This window comes from Vulpes lagopus, chromosome 4, assembly GCF_018345385.1.
Source record: "Vulpes lagopus strain Blue_001 chromosome 4, ASM1834538v1, whole genome shotgun sequence".
Taxonomy (NCBI): Eukaryota; Metazoa; Chordata; class Mammalia; order Carnivora; family Canidae; genus Vulpes; species Vulpes lagopus.
Window position 1 is genome coordinate 49,543,675 of NC_054827.1, and position 25,551 is coordinate 49,569,225.

A 25,551-nucleotide genomic window follows, 5' to 3' on the forward strand; every position below is an offset into this window, starting at 1 on the left:
CATGCCCTGAGCCAAAGGCAGACGCTCAGCTACTGAGCCACCCAGGTTCCCCTTGAAGCGGTAAAATTCTTATAACCATAAGAATTGTCTAAAACTGATATATCGAGTAAGAGCAGCATAAACCTATTATTTAGAAATAGAGAGGGGTGCCCGGGTGGCTCAATAAGTTAAAGTCCAACTCTTGATTTTGGCTCAGGTCATGTTCGCAGGGTCCTATGATCTCCCCCTGTGGGGCTCCACACTTAGCACAGAGTCTGCTTGGGATTCTCTCTCCCTCTCTCTCTGCCCCTCCCCCAGCTTGTGCTCTCTCTCTCAAATAAATAACATCTTTTAAAAAAGAGATATAGAAATAAATGTGAGAAAAAAAATGGAAACTGGTTACTTCCAAGAAGTAGGACTGGTGGATAGAAAAGATAGGGAAAAATAGCCTGCTATTTTTCAATAAAAGCTTTCTAGTACCCTAATTTTTTTTTAGCTATGTGTAATAGAACTGCAATATTTTAAAATTTAATTATACCATAGGAAAATTTTGCCATTGGCTCCAATAGCATTCTCTCTACTTCTTATCCCTGTAATGCCATGCATGTTGTCCCTAACTCTGACTTTCCTTATAGCACCCCTCCTAATTCAACTTATATCCCCTGTCAAGTTCTGCCCCTGGAGTGGGATTGCATGGAATGATGTGTGCAATATTGCATATACCAGCTCAACTGTATTTCCTTTTTGCATTTTATTTATAACTTATACTATCTCAAACCACGATAAAATGCTGTATCAATGATTGAAAGCATTTAATTGATAACTAAGTTGAGAAAGGAAACATTTTGGGGATTAAGGATACCTTTCCAGTCCTGGTGGTCTCTAAATATGTAGGTGGTTGTATATTTACATTTTTGTCTTGGGGAGGGCTTTCCTTTGAACCAGCCCAAGCACCTGGAATGTCTCATACACTCATCAGGAAACTCAACTTGCCATCTGTTTTGCAGTAATACTGGGGAGGACATTACTGATGAACACTCTGGCAGCCCCGATTCCCAAATACTTTTCACTTAAGAAACATTAAACATTTTGAAACAGATTCTTGGAGAAGAGCACAACAGCCTCTCTGGCAGCTTTCATGGTATTCCTCAATGGTTATTTTTGTTCCTCCATCTAAAAACAACAGCACAGAGGGAGGAGGAGAACACATGGCCTCCTCATGGGGCCAGAACTCTACTTTAAAATTGCCAAAAAGATCTAGCAACAGCTGTGTCCATTGGAAGACAACATCAACTGGTGCCACCTGCCCAGACTCACCAAATAATGAGGGGTCAAGTGACACCAGCCTCTCAAATGGTGACTTGGATTATTTTTAAGGAAATGACTGAGATGATCTTTCTTCCCTATTTCCCCCTCTCTATAGAGACAGGGACATTTGGATATATATATATATATATATATATATATATATATATATATATCTCCAAGTTAAAACTCAGTCCTGAGAATTCTAGGAAAAAGAATATGGCAGTGGCATCTTGAAAAGCAATCCCATTGGAAGGATCATGGATGACTGAGACAGCTAGCATGTCAACCTGCCCAGATGAGGCACAGCTAATGGAATTGGTACTAGGATGGAAATCGGGACAGTTGGTTCATGATTCTGCTTTGCACTCATCTTGTAACTTAATGTGGTGCCATCCCCATCTCCACAGCCTCCCCATTTCCTCAACTGAGTGACAGGGACAACACTGACTGCTCCATCTCCCTCCTAGATGATCTGCAAGTTACATGGCATGTGAAAGAGCTTTATTTAGAGCATAAGGTCTTATATGAGTGGGATCATCAAAAAAGAGTTTTTAATATCATTTTTGAGATTGGTGAAGGTTTATCTCTTGGACTAAGAACAGACCCCAGATTTCAAATTCTCTCATGTAATGCAAAGAAGGGCAATTAGCCAGCAGCCTCCATGACTCATAGCCTGGTTGCCTCCAAACTCGGGCCTCACAATTTCTGTCCCTCAGGGAGAAACTGAGCGCCCTCCCACCTCCCAGTCCCATCAATACAGCATCTTATCCTTTATTCCCTTTCCTGTCAATTCAGATGATGGAAGGGCCAGGGAAGCAGCATAAATGAATGAACCAGCCTAGGCATGGAGACATGTGGCCACCCACAGACAACCCATGCTACTGAAGGGGTCACCATTACTCAGCTCCTGAAGTTTCGAGTCCTCCAGTCTTTTAAGAGAAGATGGAAATCTGATGTTACAAGTAGTCTTGGACTGTAGAAAGGTTAACCAATAATTTTTAAATGTTTGAAACATCATGGGGCCAAACCAGAAATATTTACACACGCACTGAAGGTCTGCAATCTCTGATAGAGGCTAACCCCTGCATCTTGACAAGCAAAAATGCTCAAGCCCTAAGAAACAGCACAGTATAGTTTGAAGACTGTCCTCTCTCATCTGCAGCTAATTTACTGTATGACTTTGAGGAAGCCTCTTACCCTTTTAAAATCCCAGCGCCCTAAACTATGAAAGGGGATAATTATATATTCTTCATAAAATTTTTAGAGGAAATAAATAAGATCATATATAATACATAAAAATCACCAGGTGCATAATAGGTGCTTGATAAGCATCTCCTTTTCCCTTGTGGCCAGCAAGTTGATAAAACTGCAGAAATCCATAAATGTTTATCTCCTGAAGCCAGCTGGGTTCTTTCCCCCACTGTATTCCCCACTGCTTCCTTGCCTCTATAGTTCCCATTTGCAGAGCCTGGGGTGTGATTTACCTTGGAACCAGCCTGAGCACAGGACTGGGACATGAGACACCTGCTCTCTGATTTACCTCATTTCCTGGGAAAAAGAACCACCACCATCCTCTACAGGTCTCATTTTTCTTCTCTGGAACACAATTGCCAACCAATTGTTGTGAAATGAAACAACAAATCTTTTACATTGCCCCAAGTCATAGTAGATCCATCCGTGAAACCCAGAATGCCCACGAGTCTGGGATCAGCCTCTAACTTGACATTCCAAGGCCTAAGGAATGTGTTTTTTAAAGTAGGCCGTTATTATTATTCAGATATGGTGAGGCTGGCAGATTGCCAAGAGACAATTGCTGATGAAAAGAGTTTGTTACACACAGGTCCCAAGAGGAGGACTCACACCCTGCCCTAGTGGCCACATAAGGAAGCACTGTAGTCAGTCAGGAGGCAGTGGAAGGAAGGAAAAGTCAGCAAGAAGCTTTATTGTAGTTTCCACAGGAAGGAAAGAGCAAGACAAGGTAAGCAAGTTTAGGATTGGCTAGTTTGAATAATCTCAAGGGGGATCTCTAGGTGTAGGGACTGTCTCTGGTTGTCTGGTACTGGGCCCTGGGGTGGCTGAAGCAAGGGGTGGCTGGGGTATGGGCTCTGGATTGGTTGGTTTGCATATGAAAGTTGTGCTTGTAGGCAAGTCCTTTAAGGTCTCTAGGAACTGGCTAGCCCAGGGCAGTCCCTCCTGGGTCTGCAAAGCCCCAGATGCAAAGCATTAGGAATACAGAAAATATAAAGGCACGATTAATACAGAGATATCTGAAAAAAAAAAAAATACAGAGAAATCTGTATCTGCCCCTTCCACCGGACAGGCGTCCAGAAGGAGCCTTCCATAATAGGCTCCCAATGTAAGAAAAAAAGAGGAAAAATGTGTTCCTAAAAGCTTTTACATGGAGAGGCCCCTTGTGTATGAATAAAAGGTCAAGGTGCTCAGAGAGGAAAGGCAGCAGGAGACTAATGCACCCTTGAGCCCAAAGCAGGGATAGGCATGCTGCTTTAAAAAAAGAAAAAGAGAAAAAGAAAAGAAAAAGGTAGGTTTCTTTGCAGGTAAGTACTGTCCATGGCCTTCATCTCTTAACATCCTGGGTTCTCTTTTTGAGGCTAAATGAAGCCCCACTCTGTCTGAGTGGAGAAAATTAAATTTGAACGCTGAAATTGCAATGGAATGATGATGTTTCTGCTTGAGTGCGTTGACCTTTATCAACCATTTCATTAGAATTTCTGGAGCACGACGCTGGGCTAGGCATCCCCTGCAACTGTCCATCTGAAGAAGGAGACTTCTCTCCTGGCTCAAGCCCAGATCATCATTCCCCAGCATCCGAGACAGGGGAAGCAGAATCAAATTCGAAGAATTCCGTAATCTAGTTAGTGAATAGTTGTAGTAGACAATGAACACAGCAGTCGGGCTGCAAAAATCTCTAGAGAATGCTGTTTCTCTTCCTGTGACTGAAAAAACAATTAGGTTTCTCAATATTCCTCCAGCGAAGGCTTGGATTTCAGGGCTAAGATATCAGACAAACTGCCGGTTGGAGGTTCGTCTGTCAGTTCAACTAGATAATCAGAAAAGAATGGTTAGGTGCACATGTACAAAAGCCGTGCTCATAAGAAAAGCAAAATGCTTTTAGAACCATATGACCAGCATTTTAAAGACGGGACCACATTTTACTATTTAAGAAAAAAATATTTTTATTTGCAAGAAATGGAAATACAAAAGCATAACAATTTCAATTCATTTTTTTCCCAAACTAAGTACAAGTATCCTACAAAGCCTTTTTTTTTTTTTTTTGAAATTTTTGGTATTTCCTTAGCTATAATAAAAAATAAAAAGCCATTAAAAAAAAAAAACCCAAGCACAATACAACAGATAATAGACTCACAATCTTTTAAACACTGCTGGTCTATAGAACTATTACAAAAGAGAGAAAGCAGTCCAGCCTGTCAGCATAGACATTAAAGCTCATGGTTGATTATAGTCTAGGGTCTGCTCAGCGTTGTTTAAACAGGGTCCCTCATGCTTTGTCAAGGTGTGCTGGTGTTTTCCATAGACTTGTAAAGCATTTTATCTGGAAGGGAGAGGTTCTAAGCAGTGTAGGCCATGGGTTCATGGTGCAAAAAGTTCATGTTGTCACCTAGCTGGTGAGCAAAGGACAGGAGCAGAGGAATGGAGCTAAAGCCCCTGGTTTTTCTTTTCCAGGATGCAAAGCCTGCTAGCTGGAATTCACAGAACACTGGATGCACAAGACCAGAGAGGAACATCCTGGTGGATACTTCCAGCAGGAAGCACAGAACTGAAGGTTGCACGGCGGGGCCAGCATAGGGAGCAGACACCGTGTTTCCTGCCCAGAGAACCTTACAAGTTCATAGAGAGGAATCTGCCCAGCTGAACCCATGAACTGTACTTCCCTGTATCCCTCAGGGGTTGATCTATCTCCTGGTAACTAGTTGCCGTTTTCTCTGTCCATAAAATTAAAGCCAATTTATGAAGCACAATACCCAGCACTGAATAAGGGCTCAAGAAATATTATTTCCCACTCTTCTCAAAACGCAGACAAAAATAAAGCTTTCCTGAATTATGATGCCCAAAATGACAAAATGAACTCACACCTAGATTTTTTCCTGCACTAAGCATAGGCTCTGTGGCCACCATGAGATTGGGCATTAATTGTCAAATGTGCCAGGTTCCTTGGCCCTGAGAAAATATTCTGCTGTGACAATTTATGATAACTTTGATCCAAGCTTGCTGTTGTTTTGATGTGACTGCAGCTTGGCAGAGTGGGATTTTCCTGATGGACCGAACCCTATTTCTTTTCCCCTGATGGGCAAATCTGACCATGGCTCACTTTTAGGAAACCATTTTTGGGCCTCTGGAAAAAGTCCTGTCCCCACGCTCACTTCAGTCTAATACTGCAAGGCTAGCTGTAAAATCTCCCAGGGACGAAGGAGGCCTCGGTCATCCTGGAGGATACGCATAAGGCACATGTAAGACAGGGTTTGAGACACGGGGGGACTGTGCTTATGTGTCAGGAGGGGAAGAGAGAGACTCAGTATTTTGTCTTTGGAATAGCTAATGATTGATTAAATCTCCTCAGCCCCCTTAACTCCCCAACAATCGCTAGGGCTCCAGACAGCACTCTTGCCTCAGTAAACTGAAAAGTCCTACGACTGACTAGCTGACTGCGTGGGAAACCTGAAATCCGCTCCGGCTCCTCCACTCAGTCTCTCCTGTAACTGGCCTCCCAGAGGGGCTCAGGCTATCACCCTTCCCCTAATTGCCTCAGCTGAAAAGCATGCAAAGGCAATAGCTCTGAAAGCCTTCTCCTCCATCTCCCCATGTCAGCAAGACCAGCACCGATGGTCCATTGTCTCAGCCAAGAGCGGGATGTCTCAATTTGTACGTCATGCTCAAGTACACACCCTACAGGACATGTGTGTTCCAGAGCCGGCCCCAAGAGGCCTCTGATTCTCTCTTTGTGGTTTTGCTTGGTCTGAGGACATGGAAGAAAGGAGCCATGAAGTGTTGACAAATTTTAATGAAACACATGTGACCAGAATTCTGGACACCGCCTCGCTGCCAGAATAAGGATGAATCACTTCAACACTCCTGCTCTATGGGCGCATGAGCTTCACCGCCCTCCTTTGGCATTCAGGCTCAACTGTGAGATTTAGGAAGGAAAAAAAACGTGGTAATTATAGTTGGTTTGTAAATAAGTTGAGCTACAAGCTTCTTTCACAACCTACAAATTAGTTCTCCGAATCAATATCATTTTTATTAGTGAAAAAGTTATCTAATTTTGCCTACGCTGGTGTCAAACCTCACCCCCCCACCCCCACCCCACCCCCACGCACACAAAAGGAGCAACCTAGTTCAGCTGTCAGATTTTTACATAACACTCTCTTTATGTGATCGAGGCTCTAGAGTCCTCACACTTCACAGAAATTCCTTCTTAAATTGGCACTGGGGCCTTTCATCTCCAGCATCCATTTTTAAGTATAGGGTCAGGAGCTGGGGAAAGGGCCAAGCTGGGGGGGCTTGGGTTATTGGGGCTCAGCCAGTGAAAAAGTGCTTGTTCTTTGAATGTTTGCAAGACACCTCCTTCACCGGGGTAATCAAAGAGAGGCAAGAGGAAACGCTGTTCACATGACAAAAAATATAATTAATGTATTAATGAGTAACCTATTTATTATTTATGGTTCATAGTGATGCTAACAGTCTCATACCTTTCAAAACTCAAGTCTGAAAGTCTGTTTGAACTCTTCAGGGCTAACCAGGTATTGCTGACTGGTCTATAGCAGGGCTTCACCCCAGAAAAGCCAACGACCACACAGCCCTTAATCACTTGGCATTATCTGATTCCTCTACATCATCCTGACCCCATGGCATCCTCCTAAAGGTAAATCTTTAGTTCCCTTGATTTGCCGAAGCAGGGAGTGCAGGACAGAGGTTTTTCTCAAAACAGAGCAGGGTTGGCTCTTGGAACCCCCTGAACATGGCCATCTGAGCTCCCAAGTGGATGTCTCCTGTCTCTAGACACAGATTCAGTCCTGGAAGAACGGCTTCCCAGAGAGAACACCCTGCCGTGTGGAGGTCTGCAGAAGGGGATGACAAGGAAAGGTAGGTGGGGCAGAAAATAAAATCCTCAGGACACTAAGGGCAGAGACTGGAGGTTGGCCAGCCTTTCCCTTCTCCAGCCTCATTCGGAAGAGCAGCTCTCCCACCCTGGCTGATCTAGGAGCCTTCAAAGCCTGATCTGGTTCCCCTGCAGCAGGTGGGTAGGCTGACCCAGATCTGGTTCCCTTGCAGCAGGTGGATAGGCTGACCCATTCTCACATGTCTGCCCTTACTTATAAAACCTTTCCTTTCTCGTTGACCAAATACTACTTCGAGTTCATTCTTTTTACCTTCTTGGGGCCCCACAGGCTGCCTTTGCCTGGTAATTATATGGTATTTTAAAGAGAGGGATGGGTCGGCAGCAGCCCATGGCTACCTGACAGCAGCCAGGCCCAGTAAGATCTAGAGCAGAAGAGAAGGAGGGAATGGAAAGGAGAGAGCCAGGGGTGAGGGGGCACGCTGGTAACCCCCCTTCCCGCAGAGCTCAGACGGCCTCTGCTCTTCGTGGCCAAAGTAAGGGGTTGTGAGACTGCAGACAGCTGCCCCAACCCAGCTTTACACACAGCCGAGAAGACACAGTTGGCATCCCCCCTGGTCTGGAACCCTCTCTACCACAGCAGAAAAAGAAAGAGAGAGCGCGCAGAACCACTCCCAGGGAGCCCCAGGTGTACCAAGGCAGACAAAGCAGGGATCTGCTTATGAGGTATGATGGCAAATGCTTAATGACACCAAATCCTGCATCTGATATGGAATGGAAGGCCCAGGTGAGGGCTTAATCCTGTGTAAGTGCAGGTTTCAATGACAGTGTAGACCAAACACAGAGTGAGAGAGAGCAAGCGAGGAGTTAAAGCTAAAGGACCTTCAGCTACTACTAAAAATAAAATACAAAATAATAAGCAAAGAAATAATAAGCAAAAAAAGATTACACAATATCTTTCATAAGCTAGGGGAAAACACTGAAAGGGAATCTTCTACACTATACAATAAAAAGGTAATTTCCATTTCTTATTTTTATGAAAGAGGAAAGAATTCTTTTTTTAGCTATAAAAGTTACTTTTAATCATTACAAAAAAAAAAAAAGTAGGTTGGGGGGTTTAGGTTGTATCTCTTTGGGTAAGCTGCAAAGTAGCCAAACCTGACCACAAAAGGTAAGACTGTGACTAAACAAAGTCACCTGCTCCCACCCCAGGCCTCAGACCCACCCCCTGTGTTGAGGCAGAAGGAGGGTAAAGCAGAAGTGTAGGGGGGTGGGGAGGAGGGCACTAGGAGCAGGTGTGGAGAGGCAAGCCAGCCAGGTTGTCCAAATCGCCTGTTATCAGGGACAAGGATTCCCTTCTCTTATGGGAACAGGACAGAAAAAGCATCTGACCCTAGAGCCACAGACCTGATTAAGGCATCCCTCCATCTTTCCCTCTGACTCCATTCTGTAGGAGGACAAGAGCTTAAGGGGATTTCCCAATTAGAATTATAGGCCTCCAGCTGTAGAAGGGGGAGGAGGAGGAGGGAGGAACAGGAGGAAGAGGGGAAAAAAGGCATCTGGAGGATTGGGGAATCCCACGGCTTAGAGTACCCTCCAAGGTCCCAAGGCCAACAGAACACTGCCAGTTTGGAGGGAGGTGTCAGATCTTTTCAGCGTGGCTGCTAGCAGGAAGCCTCAGCGAGCTAATAAATACTATTTACAAATGGGGAGGAGAAGCTGGGGAGGCAGACCTATGGGTGTGTGGGGACGCAGGTTGTGGGGATGTCCTACAAGCAACAAGATGGGGCAGGTTCGCCTGGAGTAGAGAAGCCTGATTCCTTCAGGCATTGCACTTGCGGCCTGAGAATGGGGAGGGGAGCCCTCGCTCCAGTGCGGGGAGGACGATGTGCGAGGGCTCGGGAGGGGCCCAGTGGCAGGGGTACTCACTGAAGGGGCTGTGGGGGGCAGACACATGGGAGATCAAGGCCAAGGAAGGCAGGACGTCAGTCAGTGCTTTGCCAGATCCCAGCAGGCATCCTGGTGTTTTTGTGGCTGGAGTCTGGGGTCTCATAGAAACAAGAGTCATCTCGTCTTCAGAGAGGTGGTCACAACCCACAGTGAAAATCAGGCTGTATCTTTTTGGCACTATTGGTAGAAACGAGCCTGCTCGTCCCATCCCAGCCTCGATCCTAAAAGAATTTCCTATGTCAGTAAGCAAGAGGGAGGGAGGGATGCCACGGGCTCCCCTGTTCAGGGGGGCATGTGATGGAGGGGAAGGAGCTGTCTTACTGCAGGTGGAAATCCCAGGCTATCCTCCCATCCAAAGCCATGACTGCTCGTCCATGTCTTCGTCCAGATAAAAGGCAAAAAGGGAAAGCTTATGACAAAGGTGATTTGGGGATGTGAAAGCAGAGTGAAGAGAAAGAGGGAGGTGGAGACAGCCTCCTCAGAAGGTGGCGTTCACTCTTCTGTCGAGTTCTATAACTTTTAGTGTCTCATTCCCCTCCAGTTTGGCGCTGACCCTGGAAAGATACCAAAAGAAGAAAAGAATCTCAGTCACCAACTAACAACTCTGATTCTCACGCTTGGGCATAGGACACAATCATTCCATGACTACAACTTTGCGGGCAAGCCCAAGTGGGTTCTCCTCTTTTTCCCACCAACTAGCAACCCTCTGTTCCCAGTCTCCAGCGACCAGCCCATGCGCTCAGTCGTGTTCCTCCCTTTATCCCAACCCAAGAGGAGACATCCCAACCCAGAAGATAAGCATTGTGGCTTGATGCTGATTTGCCACAAATTGCTTTAAGTGAATGTATCTACTGATGATGGCGAGCCCTATGCTAGGCTCTGGAAAGAAGAAAATAAAAGGATAGAGTCCGATTCCTGGTCTAGAATACTAATAATTCGGATAAATTAAAAAAAAAAAAAAGCTAACCTGAAATAATACTAAACATGTAACAGAAAATAAATGTTATCAAATTGTACAACAGCCTAGAAAGTCTCTAGGTACTCGGAGGAGGGCTATGAGGGCTTTGGTATCTGGGAGACACCCCAGAAAAAGTGAGATTTTCAGTGGGCCCCTGAATATTGAGCCAAGATGGGAGAAGACTTGTGGTATGAGCCATGTAATCAAGCAGCTAAGTCTTCTACAGCTCCCAGTGGCATCTCTACAAATTTCTCTGTGATGGAAATAAATAATAATGCCTAGACTCTTACAGTATTTAAAAGGATTTATATATCACATCGGTACAGTACTTAAGGGAGTAAGTGCTGGTAAATGTTAAATATGCAGGTATAATGTAAACATATAAAAGTACATGCAATTATAAACCTTCCCCACAGCTTTAGGGGAAAAAAGCTGAGGAATCCGAAGTAGAATCTTCAAGCGGGGGAGCACTTGCTTTGGAATAGCATCATTTCTGGGAAGCACAAGGGGGAATTAAGCTCGATCAGCAACCACAGCATGTGTAACCAGGAGTGTGCATGCAGACCCATGCTGTTTGGCATTTTCAGGAACCTCCCCCAGCACATTAACAATATCTGGCCATCCTATAAGCCTTTATGTTTACAAAAAGACTCCCCCTGACCCTGCAACTACCTAAAGAAACAACTCATGGAGAATTGGAGCCCAGTCTTATTTTCAACATGGAAACATGCCTATGCGCAATGCCTCTCAAAGGATGCCCCTCAACATAAATATATAATTAATACATGCTATTTATATGTCATAAAACTATATATGAACATATAGCATAACATATATGTATCTCTAGTTCGAAGGAAGGTAGGGAAGGTGTCCTAAGGCTGTACCTGCATAGCAAGCACACTGCTAAGGTGGGCTCTGTGTTTACTTATGAGGCTTTATGGGGAGGAAGGTGGGAGTCAAGCCCTTTGCCACTCCTTGCAGGCACCACGGCCAGCTCCCCAGTGACAAAGCAGACATGGGGGCAGCTCACCCTAGGTTTTTCCCCTCACCCCCACCCCGTGTCTACTAAGAGCAGCTATTGGCAAGTAGTAAACTCTCCAGAGTACCAGGTCCTGAAAATAGGTCCTGAAAGAGCCCAGGGTTTGGACGGGAAAGTCTACACCCCACATTCCGGGTTGCTGACTCACAACCCATCATCATTAGAGGAGTTGCATCTGTGTGTGTACTTGACTCACAAGTGCTGCTGTAGCTCCAACAGCACCGATTTCTCCAGGCTGGTCTCATTTGAGATAATGAAATGGGGAAGATCCACATCAGGCCTGGTCTCCAACCCTGATGCCCTGAGCAGGGAGGACCCTCTGTCCCAATGCCCAAGTTCCCCAGCCGAGGCTGGGCTCAACGGCTCCTCCAGGGGAGAATGTTCCTCATAGATCAGCAGATTCCTGGATCTCACTGAGGACAGAGCAAAATAAGAGGTGTTAGGGAGAGACCACAGGGTTTATCACATCCCCTCACTCAATGCCTAGGGCTGGAAGCAGATGACAATTTGTGGGTCCTTTTGCCCAGAACTGAGGGTGCCAGCTAGAGTTGGCTTTCCATTAAGGCTTCAGGGTTTCAGAGTTTTGTGCATTGAAAAATTATACCAATTATACAGTGCTGGAAGAACAATAGAAAAGCAAACAAACATGAAGCAAACTGCCACCCCCACTGCTTTGAAAATAAAACTCCCCTCCTTGCCCACCCATAACCATCTGGGGGAAACAATTCATGAAGAATGGAGTCAAATACTTGGAGATGTCCAGACCAGCTAAAATAAGAAACATTTCTAATGAGTTGGTCTTGCATGGAGAGAAGGTACAAGGGCAGAAAACTGCATTTTCATTTAGAAACCGGAGAGAAGCCACAAAGCCAAAGCCATAAATCAAATGACAGAGACAGTTTCTTTGTTTTATAGGATAGTTGCATAGCTAGATGGCTCTGTAGCAAATTTTCTACAACACAGAAACTCTGCTCTCATTGGCTTCCATCTAAATTTACAGATACATTCCCTTAGGGAAAAAAGAATTTCCCAAGAGATCACTGAAATTATTTGGTTGAAATGCTAGCATTTCTGTCATAAACCTGGCAGGGCTACAACCACCTGGTGAAGACCAGAGACCTTTCAGAACTGCAAAAAGTGTGCCAGTATCCCCAATCCCACACTCATTATTATTAGTGGATATGTGTATTCGCGTATATATAACGGTCCCCAGAGGCCACTTCATTATTTCCTGCACGCTTGGATCATCGATCTAGGCGAGGCTATCACACACTTCTCTAACACCCGAGTCTGTAAATCTTGGCCATACTGTTGTGTAAGACGGACAGATTCATTTCACGAATTCTTACTACGGTAACATACAATTCCACTGAGTGGAAGTAGAAATACAGGAGGTCCTTTAAAATGTCATGGAAAGCTTAATGTCCCCCTCTATTTACTCATCCCCAAATCCACAACCCTCCCCCTTATCAGAGCTCAAAAAGGACACCTCAGAATTTGCTAGGGAACATAGAGCAAGAGCTTGTGAAGTGACTCTGCCAAGCTCTAGAGAATTCCCACTGGTGCCTTAGGGACCCCAAAACCTGGGCACCAGACCCTACCCCTTCAATGGAGAAGCTACGCTTTGACCACTTTTTAAAGATTAGACTTTCTCCTCAGACTTCCTTCAGAATGTTGAACTTTCAGAAAGCTCCAGGGAAATTCAGCATGGTACTTTACGAGTTGCTGAGTGCTGTCTTACCAACAGAGGCTGTATACGGCTCCTGCACAGAGTGCTGGCTGGGCAGAGCCATCTTGGTGGCAGAAGGATAGGGCCCGTAGCCCTGAAAGAAGCTGCCAAATGCAACAGCAAAGCATAGTACAACCACCTGCAGGGGGAGGAGAGAACACAGGGAGCTGTCAATTCCAGGATCCTCAATTCCAGCAAATCTCAAGCCCTGCAACACCCAGGAGGTCCAGGGAGACAGGCTCCCCTTCACCAGGCTGGGCTGAGCCAACAGGTAAACCTCGGGAACGTCACAGCAAAGAAACTTCCTCTCAGAGTGAGGTGCACGACTCCTCCAACCTTGCCTGGACTGGGCAAGCTAGGGAGAGACTGGAGACTAGGAGGTAGGCCAGGGCATGTGTGGTGCTGTCCCTTTGGGAAACTCACCATGAGGCACGTGCCAGTCTGTGTGCCGGCCAACTTGCAGGTGCGCGAAACCTTGCCCATCACCAAAGTCTGAAGCTTTTGCAGCTGCTGCAGGAGGGTTCTGCATACACGACAAATCAAAGGCATGAAGAGATTTGAGATGGAGGCGAATGCTTTTAGGTGACCTCTGCCCCCAATTTCCAGTGAAGCTGCCATAGCTTCGTGTCTGAATTTGAACACAGTAGCGAGGGGAAAGTCTCATTTGGAGGGAAATACGGACACCAGTGCCTTTGGGCCCCCATGTTGCAGAGCTTCCCAGAGCTTGGAATGAGCCCACTTTAACAGCCTGGCCAATTCTTGTGCTGTTCTGAGTAAGAGGTCAATGCCCCGAATTATCCCTGACATGCTGCAACTTGTCTGTCAGCCACTGAGAAAGAAAAACCAAAAAGAACATTTTGATGGACAGGTAATGGTGGTACAAGGAGAACTCATTTACCCACTAGACATAAGAAGATGTAAGAAAAGGAAAAAGCAAAGAGAAGAAAACGCCCCAGAGAACTGAAGGAGTGGCCACAGGTGGTGGCCATCATTGGAAATGGAAGCAGTATCAGTGAGCAACAGTCACTCAGATGGCAAATCTGAGGAGAAAGAGAGGGAAAACAAGAATGGCAGGGAGGCAAACAGCCAGAGGCACCTCAAGCCCCGGGTCCTTGAAGGCTCACAGCATTGCTACAGTTAGAAATGAAGCCCAATAAATGCAACAGAGCAAAGAAGCCTGCTCAACTGGATTTATGCTTGGAGCCAGGGAGCTCGGCAACCATCCTCCCATACAGACTCTGATCCTTCTCCAGAAAGAGATGAGGAGCAGGAGCAAAAACGAGTTATCCTCTCCCTAAAATTGGACAACTGTGCATACCCTTAAAAGGAAAGGGTTTGGGATGAGAGTACGATATTCTGGTCTGTATGACATCAGGTCAAAGAGAGAGCAGATGGTGACATTCTTTGCAAATTCTGAACACTCCAAGGCGTAGAATAGGATCTTACAGCCTCCTGAATCAGAGGCTCAGGGATAAATCGTTGTGAGCAGCCTAGAGCTGAAGCTTCTCCTTGCCTCACCCCTTTTCCCAAGCCCTATGCACATAGCAAAGTGGAAAGATTTTATAAGCAGATGCTTCTTCTTGAGTCTCAGAAATTTTCAAAAAATTCATGCTGTGATGTCACATCAGAAAGCCAGATAAGTTCATTGGGAAACATCAGCAAATCACTCATTTGCAGAGTTCTGGGCTCTTCCAGAGAACCTGCCTCTTGATACAATCTACCTCCTGAAGAGCCTTCAAGTGCTAGAAGGACAAGCTGGTCTTCCAGAGTTTGCAACTTGCAACCTGACAAGTGCCAATGAAAAGAATTGTCCCGGGGTGTAAGCGAAGCAGGGACGGCTTTGCCATAGGATGACACTGCTTTCAGCAGCTAGCTGGCTAAGACTGGGGGCAGAATTTGGGGCAGTCCACAGCACATAGGGCAGAGGCCTTCTGAACTCAAAAGCAAAATAAAACAAAACCAAAAAACCCCCTTGTGGTCCTGGTGAATTTAATTTAAGCAAAACAAAACCTTTCATCCCATTAACCAATATTATTAATTTAAATTCTATTAAAATGAAGGTCTTTTTAGTACCTTGTACATTTTTTGTTGTTGTTCCTTTTTTTTTTTTTTTTTTTGATTGATTTATGATAGTCACACAGAGAGAGAGAGAGAGAGAGGCAGAGACACAGGCAGAGGGAGAAGCAGGCTCCATGCATCAGGAGCCCAACGTGGGACTCGATCCCGGGTCTCCAGGATCGCGCCCTGGGCCAAAGGCAGGCGCCAAACCGCTGCGCCACCCAGGGATCCCTGTTGTTGTTCATTATTATCTAGAAGTATAACCACATGTAGTTTGGACCTGGTTTATGTATATTCAGGGAACATGTTCTCTAAAGGTGTTCTGTATATTACTCAAGGCTGAGACATCCGGAGAGTATGATTATTTTAAATTCCTCTTACATGCCTGTCATTTGTGAAAATATGGGTGATGAACCTGGAGGGCACTGTGCTAAGTGAAATAAGCCAAACGGGGGAAAAAAACACCATATGGAATCACTTGTACATGGAACCTTAAAAAAATTATTATTATTATTATTATTTAAAGATTTATTTATTCATGAGAGACACACAGAGAGAAAGAGGCAGAGACACAGGCAGAGGGAGAAGCAGGCTCCATGCAGGGAGCCCGACGTGGGACTCAATCCGGGGTCTCCAGGGTCATGCCCTGGGCTAATGGTGGCGCTAAACTGCCGAGCCACCTGGGCTGCCCCCCCAAAATTATTTTTAAGTTGAACTCAGAAACAGAAAAGTAGGTACCAAGGGCTAGGGGTTGGGAGAACTAGGGAGAGGTTGGTAAAAGGATACAGACTTTCAGCTATGAGATGAATAAGGTCTGAGGATCTAATGTACAACATAATAACTATGCTCTGTAACACCGTAATGGATGACTGAAATTTGCTAAGAGAGTTGAACTAAAATGCACTCACTAGAAAATTAAAAGCAAAAAAGGTAAATATGTGAGATGACGGATGCATTAATTAACTCGATGCGAGGAATACTTTCACAATGGCTGCATATATCAAATCATCATGTATACTTTATAAATAACAGATTTGTCAATTATACTTCAATGAAGCTGAGAAAAAAAAAGGGAAAAAAAGAGCTCGTAACTAAATGATCACATAACACAGCAAGTTTTTTCCTCTTCTCCCACCACTTCTCCCCCATTCTTATTTGCTAGCATAAGACTTCCAAGACTGGGTGCTAAGTGACCTCATGCATGCACCCACTTCCTGGGTGAGCATTCATGCTTGCAGAGCTAAGAGGGGGCTGGCAGTAGCTTGTATTTTATTGACCACCATCTGTGGTGCTGGCCCCAAAGCCTTCACTGGGTTCTCCTTGCTGTCTTCTGGGATTCCCAGAGCAGATACACAGGTGAGCCCACAGAGAAGACTTGTACTTGACCAATGGGCACAAACCCCTTTCTCTCACCATCTGGGCTCCTCCTGTGGCACTGATTAATGTTTTTACTGCCTGCCACACTATGGAAAGGGGCCTCCCAGTTTCCTAGCTTGCTGCTGAGAAGTCATGTCTGGAAGCAACAGCTGCCACTTTGGGTGGGAGGGTGGTGCACCTCAACTGCCACGGGATACTCCTGCAGCCTGAGCTAGCAGCCCGAGGTATTCAAGCCCAGCTGGGCTCTGTGCACCTCTCCATCCAGGCTTCGGTTAGACAGCAGCTTTCCAGATGTTAGCAAAGCTATCTCCCTTTGCTCCCAAGTCCTAAGGTGATTTTTAAAGTGAAACCATTTCCATATTTTACCAACCAACCTTATTCACCCATGACCATCCTACACTTCCTCCCTGCCTGTTCTGGCTGCTTGCCCTGTCTTTACAGTGCAAAACACCAAACCAAACCAAACCAAAACACCACCACCACCAACAACAACAAAACAATTAAACAAATTACTTGGAATCACTCCTTCCTTCAAATTTCTGGCTGAGAACACTAGGCCTGATACTCCCTTCCCTAGGCTGAAAAGTCTCCCAGAAGGCTCCTTTGCATCCCCTGAAAGCAGACCTCTAACATACCAGACACACTGAAACGCCAGTGATAAAGTGTCTGAGCCTCAAGTTGAGATCTCTTGCTACCGGGACAAAGTGCTATGGGTTCGGAAGAAGAGCTGCTTAAGTCTGGCTGGGGGAGAGGGAAGGCTTGATGTTTTCCAGTTGTATGGCCGTTTACTTGGCATTCAGCAGCACATCTTCTCCAAACTCAAGATAATTATATTCTGAATCTACTGCAAATGAAAATAGTTGTTTGGGGCAGCTCTGGTGGCGCAGCGGTTTAGCACCGCCTGCAGCCCAGGGTGTGATCCTGGAGACCCTGGATCGAGTCCCGCATTGGGCTCCCTGCATGGAGCCTGCTTCTCCCTCTGCCTCTCTCTCTCTCTCTCTCTCTCTGTGTGTGTCTCTCATGAATAAATAAATAAAATCTTTTAAAAAATTTAAAAAAAGAAAGAAAATAGTTGTTTAATGGTCCCTGATTTCTAACAGTTTATAATCCAACTCTTTGAGATGAGCAAACATGTAGTTTAAAAATATAATTTTTAGGGACACCTGGGTACCTCAGCGGTTGAGTGTCTGCCTTTGGTTCAGGGTGTGATCCCCAAGTCCCGGGATCGAGTCCCACATCAGGCTTCCTGCATGGAGCCTGCTTCTCTCTCTGCCTATGTCTCTGTCTCTGTCTCTCTCTCTCTGTGTCTATCATGAATAAATAAATAAAACCTTTAAAAATAATAAGAAAAATAGAAATTTTAGCTTGAAATTTTGGTGGAAAGGAATAGTGACATAATGTGCTATTTGCTGCTGCTTCTCCTACTCAGATCAGTGAAGGTGAACTGAACTGATGGTGGAAATGATGACACTCTGAAGCCCATCAATCAGCAACTCTGAGTGACTTCACCCAAGGAAGGTGATTGAACTCATCCATCCCCAAATCTAAACAGATTTCTATGATCCAATCAAGTCTGGGACATTCATATATATTCATTCATTCAAGAGAAACACTCATTTTTGTCATAAGGAAAGGAAATTAACAGTAACCGAACACCCACTGATTGAGTTCTAGGAACTCTATACACTGAGATACTAAAAAACTGTCTCAAAGACATGTAACTAATACAAGCATCCATTCAAAAAAATGGAAAGAACTCAAATACAGAAGCTAACCTTACACATAAAGAAGCTAGAGAAAAAAACAACAAATAGATCCTACACCCAGCAGAAGAAGAGAGTTAATAAAGATTTGAGCAGAACTCAACGAAATCGAGACCAGAAGAACTGTGGAACAGATCAACAGAACCAGGAGTTGGTTCTTTGAAAGAATTAAGATAGATAAACCATTAGCCAGCCTTATTAAAAAGAAGAGAGAGAAGACTCAAATTAATAAAATCATGAATGAGAAAGGAGAGATCACTACCAACACGAAGGAAATACAAACGATTCTAAAAACATATTATGAACAGCTATATGCCAATAAATTAGGCAATCTAGAAGAAATGGACGCATTCCTGGAAAGCCACAAACTACCAAAACTGGAACAGGAAGCAATAGAAAACCTGAACAGGTCAATAACCGGGGAGGAAATTGAAGCAGTCATCACAAACCTCCCAAGACACAAGAGTCCAGGGCCAGATGGCTTCCCAGGGGAATTCTATTAAACGTTCAAAGAAGAAATCATACCTATTCTACTAAAGCTGTTTGGAAAGATAGAAACAGATGGAGCACTTCCAAATTCGTTCTATGAGGCCAGCATCACCTTAATTCCGAAACCAGACAAAGACCCCACCAAAAAGGAGAATTACAGACCAATATCCCTGATGAACATGGATGCAAAAATTCTCAACAAGATACTAGCCAATAGGATCCAACAACACATTAAGAAAATTATTCACCATGACCAAGTAGGATTTATCCCTGGGACACAAGGCTGGTTCAACACTCGTAAAACAATCAATGTGATTCATCATATCAGCAAGAGAAAAACCAAGAACCATATGATCCTCTCATTAGATGCAGAGAAAGCATTTGACAAAATACAGCATCCATTCCTGATCAAAACTCTTCAGAGTGTAGGGATAGAGGGAACATTCCTCAACATCTTAGAAGCCATCTACGAAAAGCCCACAGCAAATATCATTCTCAATGGGGAAGCACTGGGAGCCTTTCCCCTAAGATCAGGAACAAGACAGGGATGTCCACTCTCACCACTGCTGTTCAACATACTACTGGAAGTCCTCGCCTCAGCAATCAGACAACAAAAAGACATTAAAGGCATTCAAATTGGCAAAGAAGAAGTCAAACTCTCCCTCTTCGCCGATGACATGATACTCTACATAGAAAACCCAAAAGTCTCCACCCCAAGATTGCTAGAACTCATACAGCAGTTTGGCAGTGTGGCAGGATACAAAATCAATGCCCAGAAATCAATGGCATTTCTATACACTAACAATGAGACTGAAGAAAGAGAAATTAAGGAGTCAATCCCATTTACAATTGCACCCAAAAGCATAAGATACCTAGGAATAAACCTAACCAAAGAGGTAAAGGATCTATACCCTAAAAACTATAGAACACTTCTGAAAGAAATTGAGGAAGACACAAAGAGATGGAAAAATATTCCATGCTCATGGATTGGCAGAATTAATATTGTGAAAATGTCAATGTTACCCAGGGCAATTTACACGTTTAAAGCTATCCCTATCAAAATACCATGGACTTTCTTCAGAGAGTTAGAACAAATTACTTTAAAATTTGTGTGGAATCAGAAAAGACCCCGAATAGCCAGGGGAATTTTAAAAAAGAAAACCATAGCTGGGGGCATCACAATGCCAGATTTCAGGTCATCAAGACAGTGTGGTACTGGCACAAAAACAGACACATAGATCAATGGAACAGAATAGAGAACCCAGAAGTGGACCCTGAACTTTATGGTCAACTAATATTCGATAAAGGAGGAAAGACTATCCACTGGAAGAAAGCCAGTCTCTTCAATAAATGGTGCTGGGAAAATTGGACATCCACATGCAGAAGAATGAAACTAGACCAGTCTCTTTCACCATACACAAAGATAAACTCAAAATGGATGAAAGATCTAAATGTGAGACAAGAGTCCATCAAAATCCTAGAGGAGAACACAGGCAACACCCTTTTTGAACTCAGCCACAGTAACTTCTTGCAAGATACATCCACGAAGGCAAAAGAAACAAAAGCAAAAATGAACTATTGGGACTTCATCAAGATAAGAAGCTTTTGCAGAGCAAAGGATACAGTCAACAAAACTAAAAGACAACCTACAGAATGGGAGAAGATATTTGCAAAGGACGTATCAGATAAAGGGCTAGATTCCAAGATCTATAAAGAACTTATTAAACTTAACACCAAAGAAACAAACAATCCAATCATGAAATGGGCAAAAGACATGAACAGAAATCTCACAGAGGAAGGCATAGACATGGCCAACGTGCACATGAGAAAATGCTCTGCATCACTTGCCATCAGGGAAATACAAATCAAAACCACAATGAGATACCACCTCACACCAGTGAGAATGGGGAAAATTAACAAGGCAGGAAACCACAAATGTTGGAGAGGATGCAGAGAAAAGGGAACCCTCTTGCACTGTTGGTGGGAATGTGAACTGGTGCAGCCACTCTGGAAAACTGTGTGGAGGTTCCTCAAAGAGTTAAAAATAGACCTGCCCTACGACCCAGCAATTGCACTGTTGGGGACTTACCCCAAAGATTCAGATGCAATGAAACGCCGGGACACCTGCACCCCGATGTTTGTAGCAGCAACGTCCACAATAGCTAAACTGTGGAAGGAGCCTCGGTGTCCATCGAAAGATGAATGGATAAAGAAGATGTGGTTTATGTATACAATGGAATATTCCTCAGCCATTAGAAACGACAAATACCCACCATTTGCTTCAACGTGGATGGACCTGGAGGGTATTATGCTGAGTGAAGTAAGTCAATTGGAGAAGGACAAACAGTGTATGTTCTCATTCATTTGGGGAATATAAATAATAGTGAAAGGGAATATAAGGGAAGGGAGAAGAAATGTGTGGGAAATATCAGAAAGGGAGACAGAACATGAAGACTCCTAACTCTGGGAAACAAACTAGGGGTGGTGAAAGGGGAGGGTGGTAGGGGGTGGGGGTGACTGGGTGACGGGCACTGAGGGGGTCACTTGACGGGATGAGCACTGGGTGTTATTCTGTATGTTGGTAAATTGAACACCAATAAAAAATAAATTTATTTAAAAAAAAAAAGACATGTAACTAGTAGGTTGAAAACTATTACGTAAATAAAACCTGATTCTGTAATTTCTGTGCTTTCCAATGCACTACAACATGGTACCCAAGTTTATAACCTAATAGAATCAATAACCAAAATACCTCTTAGGCAGATTTCCCTTAAACCCAGTGAATTAACATCATATCAACAACAGCTCGATGGAGAGTTACATCCACCATTAGATAAGAAAAGGTTACTATGGGGGTGCCTGGGTGGCTCAGTCCATTGAGCATCTGATTCTTGATTTCTGCTCAGGTCATGACCTCAGGGTCATGAGATCAAGCCTCACATTGGGCTCCATGCCCAGCTTAAGATTCTCTTTCTCTCTCTCTCTCCTTTTCCCTCTGTCCCTCCCCACCACACTCACTCTCAAGCTCTCTAAAAAGAAGGAAGGAAGGAAGGAAGGAAGGAAGGAAGGAAGGAAGGAAGGAAGGAAGGAAAAGGGAAAGGAACGGAAGTGAAGGGAAGGGAAGGGAAAAGAGAAAGAAAAAAAAGAAAAAAGAAAAAAGAAAAGAAAAGAAAAGAAAGGAAAAGAAAAGAAGAAAAAAAAGAAAGAAAAGAAAAGAAAAGAAAAGAAAAGAAAAGAAAAGAAAAGAAAGAAAAGAAAAGAAAAGAGAAGGTTACTATCAACAGGGGCCAAGCCACAGATGGCAGAGCCACAATAAAAATCAGCCCAATGGCAAAGACATACATAGTATAACAAAGTTTCCATGATAATGATACAAATAAAAACAATAAGGGCAAATGAATATTTATTTCCTGACACATCTCCAGGTATGCCAAAGATAAACTGTTACGTGACAGGTAAAAGAATCAAGGGTGCTCCTTGTGCCATGTCAGGTGTCTGAAGTCAAATCTGGGCTTTGTTTAGAAAAGTGGAAACTATAAGACCTGTCGCTCTGTGAGACAGTAGAAGAGCAGACAGGATGACTTAGGACTGGTGCATCTGCACCAGCGCAGGAGATTGGCTGAGTTTAGATCTTGATACCACTGTTGCATTACTTTAACCCAGTTATTTTGGTCCTGAGTTTAGGCAGCTAATCAAAGTTTACTCCTTTGACCTCATCAGCTCACAAAATAGTGAGAGAATCCCCCCCTCTTGGTGTCCTCTGGGCTTCTTAGAATCAAAGCCACCTTTAGAGAGTGCTTGCTGTCTCTTTCCACTGATGACGGATGAAGCCAGCCCTTTCCAGGGCAGCCTGGGACCTCCTAACTGAAACACTGGTCAGAGATGATGTGCGATTCTCCCTGGAGCCACTGGGACAGATGCCACGGCCTGCAGCAGTGGGAGTGTGGATGACAGCTGTTACCCTGCTTGCACGAAGGGCTGGCTGAAGAAGAGACAGGCATCAGAAGAAATGGAAGAATTATTTTAAAACTACAGCTATAAAAAGCCACCCATAGGACAGACCCAACAGTGCATTCAAAGCCCAGTATAAACTTTCCCTTTATTACTGTATTTTAAATCATCAGTGACCGTGGCTAATTATGGCTTAATGAATTCGTGGGCTTCCGGGAGCAAGGTCTCAATTTAGAGAAAGGAGTACTCTTAGCAAACATTTATCTGGGCCAAGAGATTTTTCACAACTTGTTAAATTGGAGTATCCAATTCTTGATTGAAAATGTGGATTTTCTCTTGTGGTGAGATGTAAAAATAAACTTAGTGGCTGTCCTCATACACTTCCTTGCAAAAGAGCAGTCAAAGGCAGCTGCCAGCCTTGCCCAAAATAAAGTATCACCCTGGATCTCGGGAGGCATATCAAGAGAAATTGGGCAAAACATTCAAAAGTAGCCAGGAGGCCAAGACATACTCTTATGATAACTGGGAAATACATCAACAGCCTCATGGTTTTCTTTGTCTTTCACTTAATTTTGTATTCTACTGTTCCCTTTCTTTATGAGAGATTGGGCGGGGCGGGGAGTGGGAAAAGGTCATAGAGAATTGCATGTTATACTTTTCAGGTATCTAATTTCCCACTGGAGTGACAAACCAGAACCCAGGAAAAATAATAAAGTGAGGGTTCCCAAATACTTGCTGTGCCAGAAGCTCCAAACCAGGAATTCTCAATAGACATACTTTCCATGAAATCTTATAACACGCCTTACTGAGAAATGGAACTAGCCAGGCTACAGTGTGTGGTGCACGTGTGTGTGTGTGTGTGTGCACATGTGTATGTGTGTATAAACCACTCTCTGGATAAGTCAGACTCTTACAGAGATACAGGAACTTTTTTTCATATCCTTACGTTACTTTCCAAAGTAACATAGTATTTTCCAAATTCCCCATGATGAACCATGAGCTGTAAAGACACTTGGATTGCCACTGGTGTACTTTTTTTTTTAAGATTTTATTTATCTATTCATGAGAGAGATAGAGGTAGAGAGAGGCAGAGACACAGGCAGAGGGAGAAGCAGGCTCCATGCAGGAGCCCAACGTGGAACTCGATCCTGGGACTCCAGGATCACGTCCTGAGCCAGAGGCAGATGCTCAACCACTGAGCCACCCAGGCATCCCTGCACTGGTGTATTTTTTAATGAAACAATCAACTAGAACACATGGTATCAGAGGACATCATGCATAGTATGTAAGCATTCATTTGTGAAACATTCATACTAGTTATGCATGTGATGTATACGTTCCTGTGGTATGTCTGGGTTACTACATAAAATGTAAAATGATTACAATCAAAAAGTCTACGTTTGGGCAGCCCAGGTGGCTCAGCGGTTTAGCGCTGCCTTCAGCCCAGGGCATGATCCTGGGGTCCCGGGATCGAGTCCCACACTGGGCTCCCTGCATGGAGCCTGCTTCTCCCTCTGCATGTGTCTCTGCCTCTCTCTCTCCTCTCTCTCTCTCTCTTTCTGTATCTCATGAATAAATAAAATCTTTAAAAAAAAGTCTAAGTGTCACTTAGCTAGTGCACACGTAGAAAGCAGATGACTTTGTGATGGACGAGCTAAGCATCCATGTGCTTCTGAAGAAAAAAAAATATCCCACTTGAATCCCTTCCCACCCCATCTTGGTCTTTTAGAGTTTAGAGAAACTCTGTGGGTTAGGTCTTTTAGAAATTTAGAGAAATTTCTGAGGGTTAGAACAAGGGTGACCAAAAGCTAAAATATCTACCACAAAGTCCTGGGGTGGAGGTGGAGAGGTGCTGGGATACAGGGAATACAATTCAGAGTTCCACACACTGCATAACAATAGTAAAGAGACTCACCAACCATCTCCAAGACTTTTAAAAACTGAAGTGTCACATATGCAAATAAATGACAGTCTCACTGCGCTAAAATACTAATTTTTGAATAGATCATATTTATTTGTCATCTTTTACTTAAGCTTTGAGGGTTGTTCATGGGGCTTTGGCTTAAATGGGAAAAAAAAAAAAACAAGGATGAATTTTCTCCTCCTTCTTCCTGTGTAATCGCTGTGTCACAAAGGGTTGGTTTTGCAGGGACCAGAGGATACTTCTGAAATATTCTATTATCTCCTTGCCCAGGAACAGGAACAAGAGAGCTCTAGAATGTTCTCTGGGGCTGAGGAATGGCTGACTTAACCACAAAATTATATTAAAATGCCCTTCCAGTCTCTCTGGGGAACTTTGTCTAGTACCCAAAGATCCACTGAAGTCTGAAATATGGTCACGTAAAATGAAAGCTTGTACTCTTCACCCAACCAGAAGTTACAGATAATGGAGAGATGAAAGTGAATTAAAGCCAGATAAAGTTCTGCAGAGGGGTAAGCTGCATCTTTTGCCAGTACTCTAGTGGCTTCTCTGGACGGCAGCAAGCAGGATCGGCAGCTACAGTCGGTCCACAGAGTAAAGGGGAACCTGTGGGAGAGGGTAATAGTGTATAGGGCAAATGGGCACAGCCTCAGGGTTCACGTGAACAAATGAGGAGAGGCAGAAAAAGGTGAAAGCCCAGGGCACTCAGCTGGAAAGACCTCTACCAGGAACTGTATATAGATTCAAAGAACAAGAAGAGCGGAGTTAGAGATTAGAGCTGAGAGGACCTGATACACCACGGAGGATTTCAGACACACACCAGCCAAGGTTCACAGTCCTGACACATCCCATCAGCTTAGGCCCTCTGGTGGCTTGGTGTACTTTTTGGAGAAGACGGGGTAGAGATCCACACAGGCCCTGGAGATAGGCCCAGG

At 44.2% G+C, this 25,551-nt stretch overlaps 1 protein-coding gene across 1 annotated transcript in view; it reads right to left on the bottom strand.

Moving 5' to 3' along the window:
• Positions 1–4,514: 4,514 nt before the first annotated feature.
• The window catches only part of CREB3L2 (cAMP responsive element binding protein 3 like 2), a 121,267-nt gene continuing 100,230 nt past the window's right edge, over positions 4,515–25,551 (bottom strand). Inside the window, exons 9-12 of the mRNA XM_041751584.1 lie at positions 13,481–13,580; positions 13,070–13,196; positions 11,525–11,741; positions 4,515–9,885 (exon numbers count right to left, since the gene is read on the bottom strand). Of these exons, the coding sequence (XP_041607518.1) occupies positions 9,810–9,885; positions 11,525–11,741; positions 13,070–13,196; positions 13,481–13,580 (520 nt within the window). The 3' untranslated portion in view covers positions 4,515–9,809. The remainder of the gene's footprint in view (positions 9,886–11,524; positions 11,742–13,069; positions 13,197–13,480; positions 13,581–25,551) is intronic.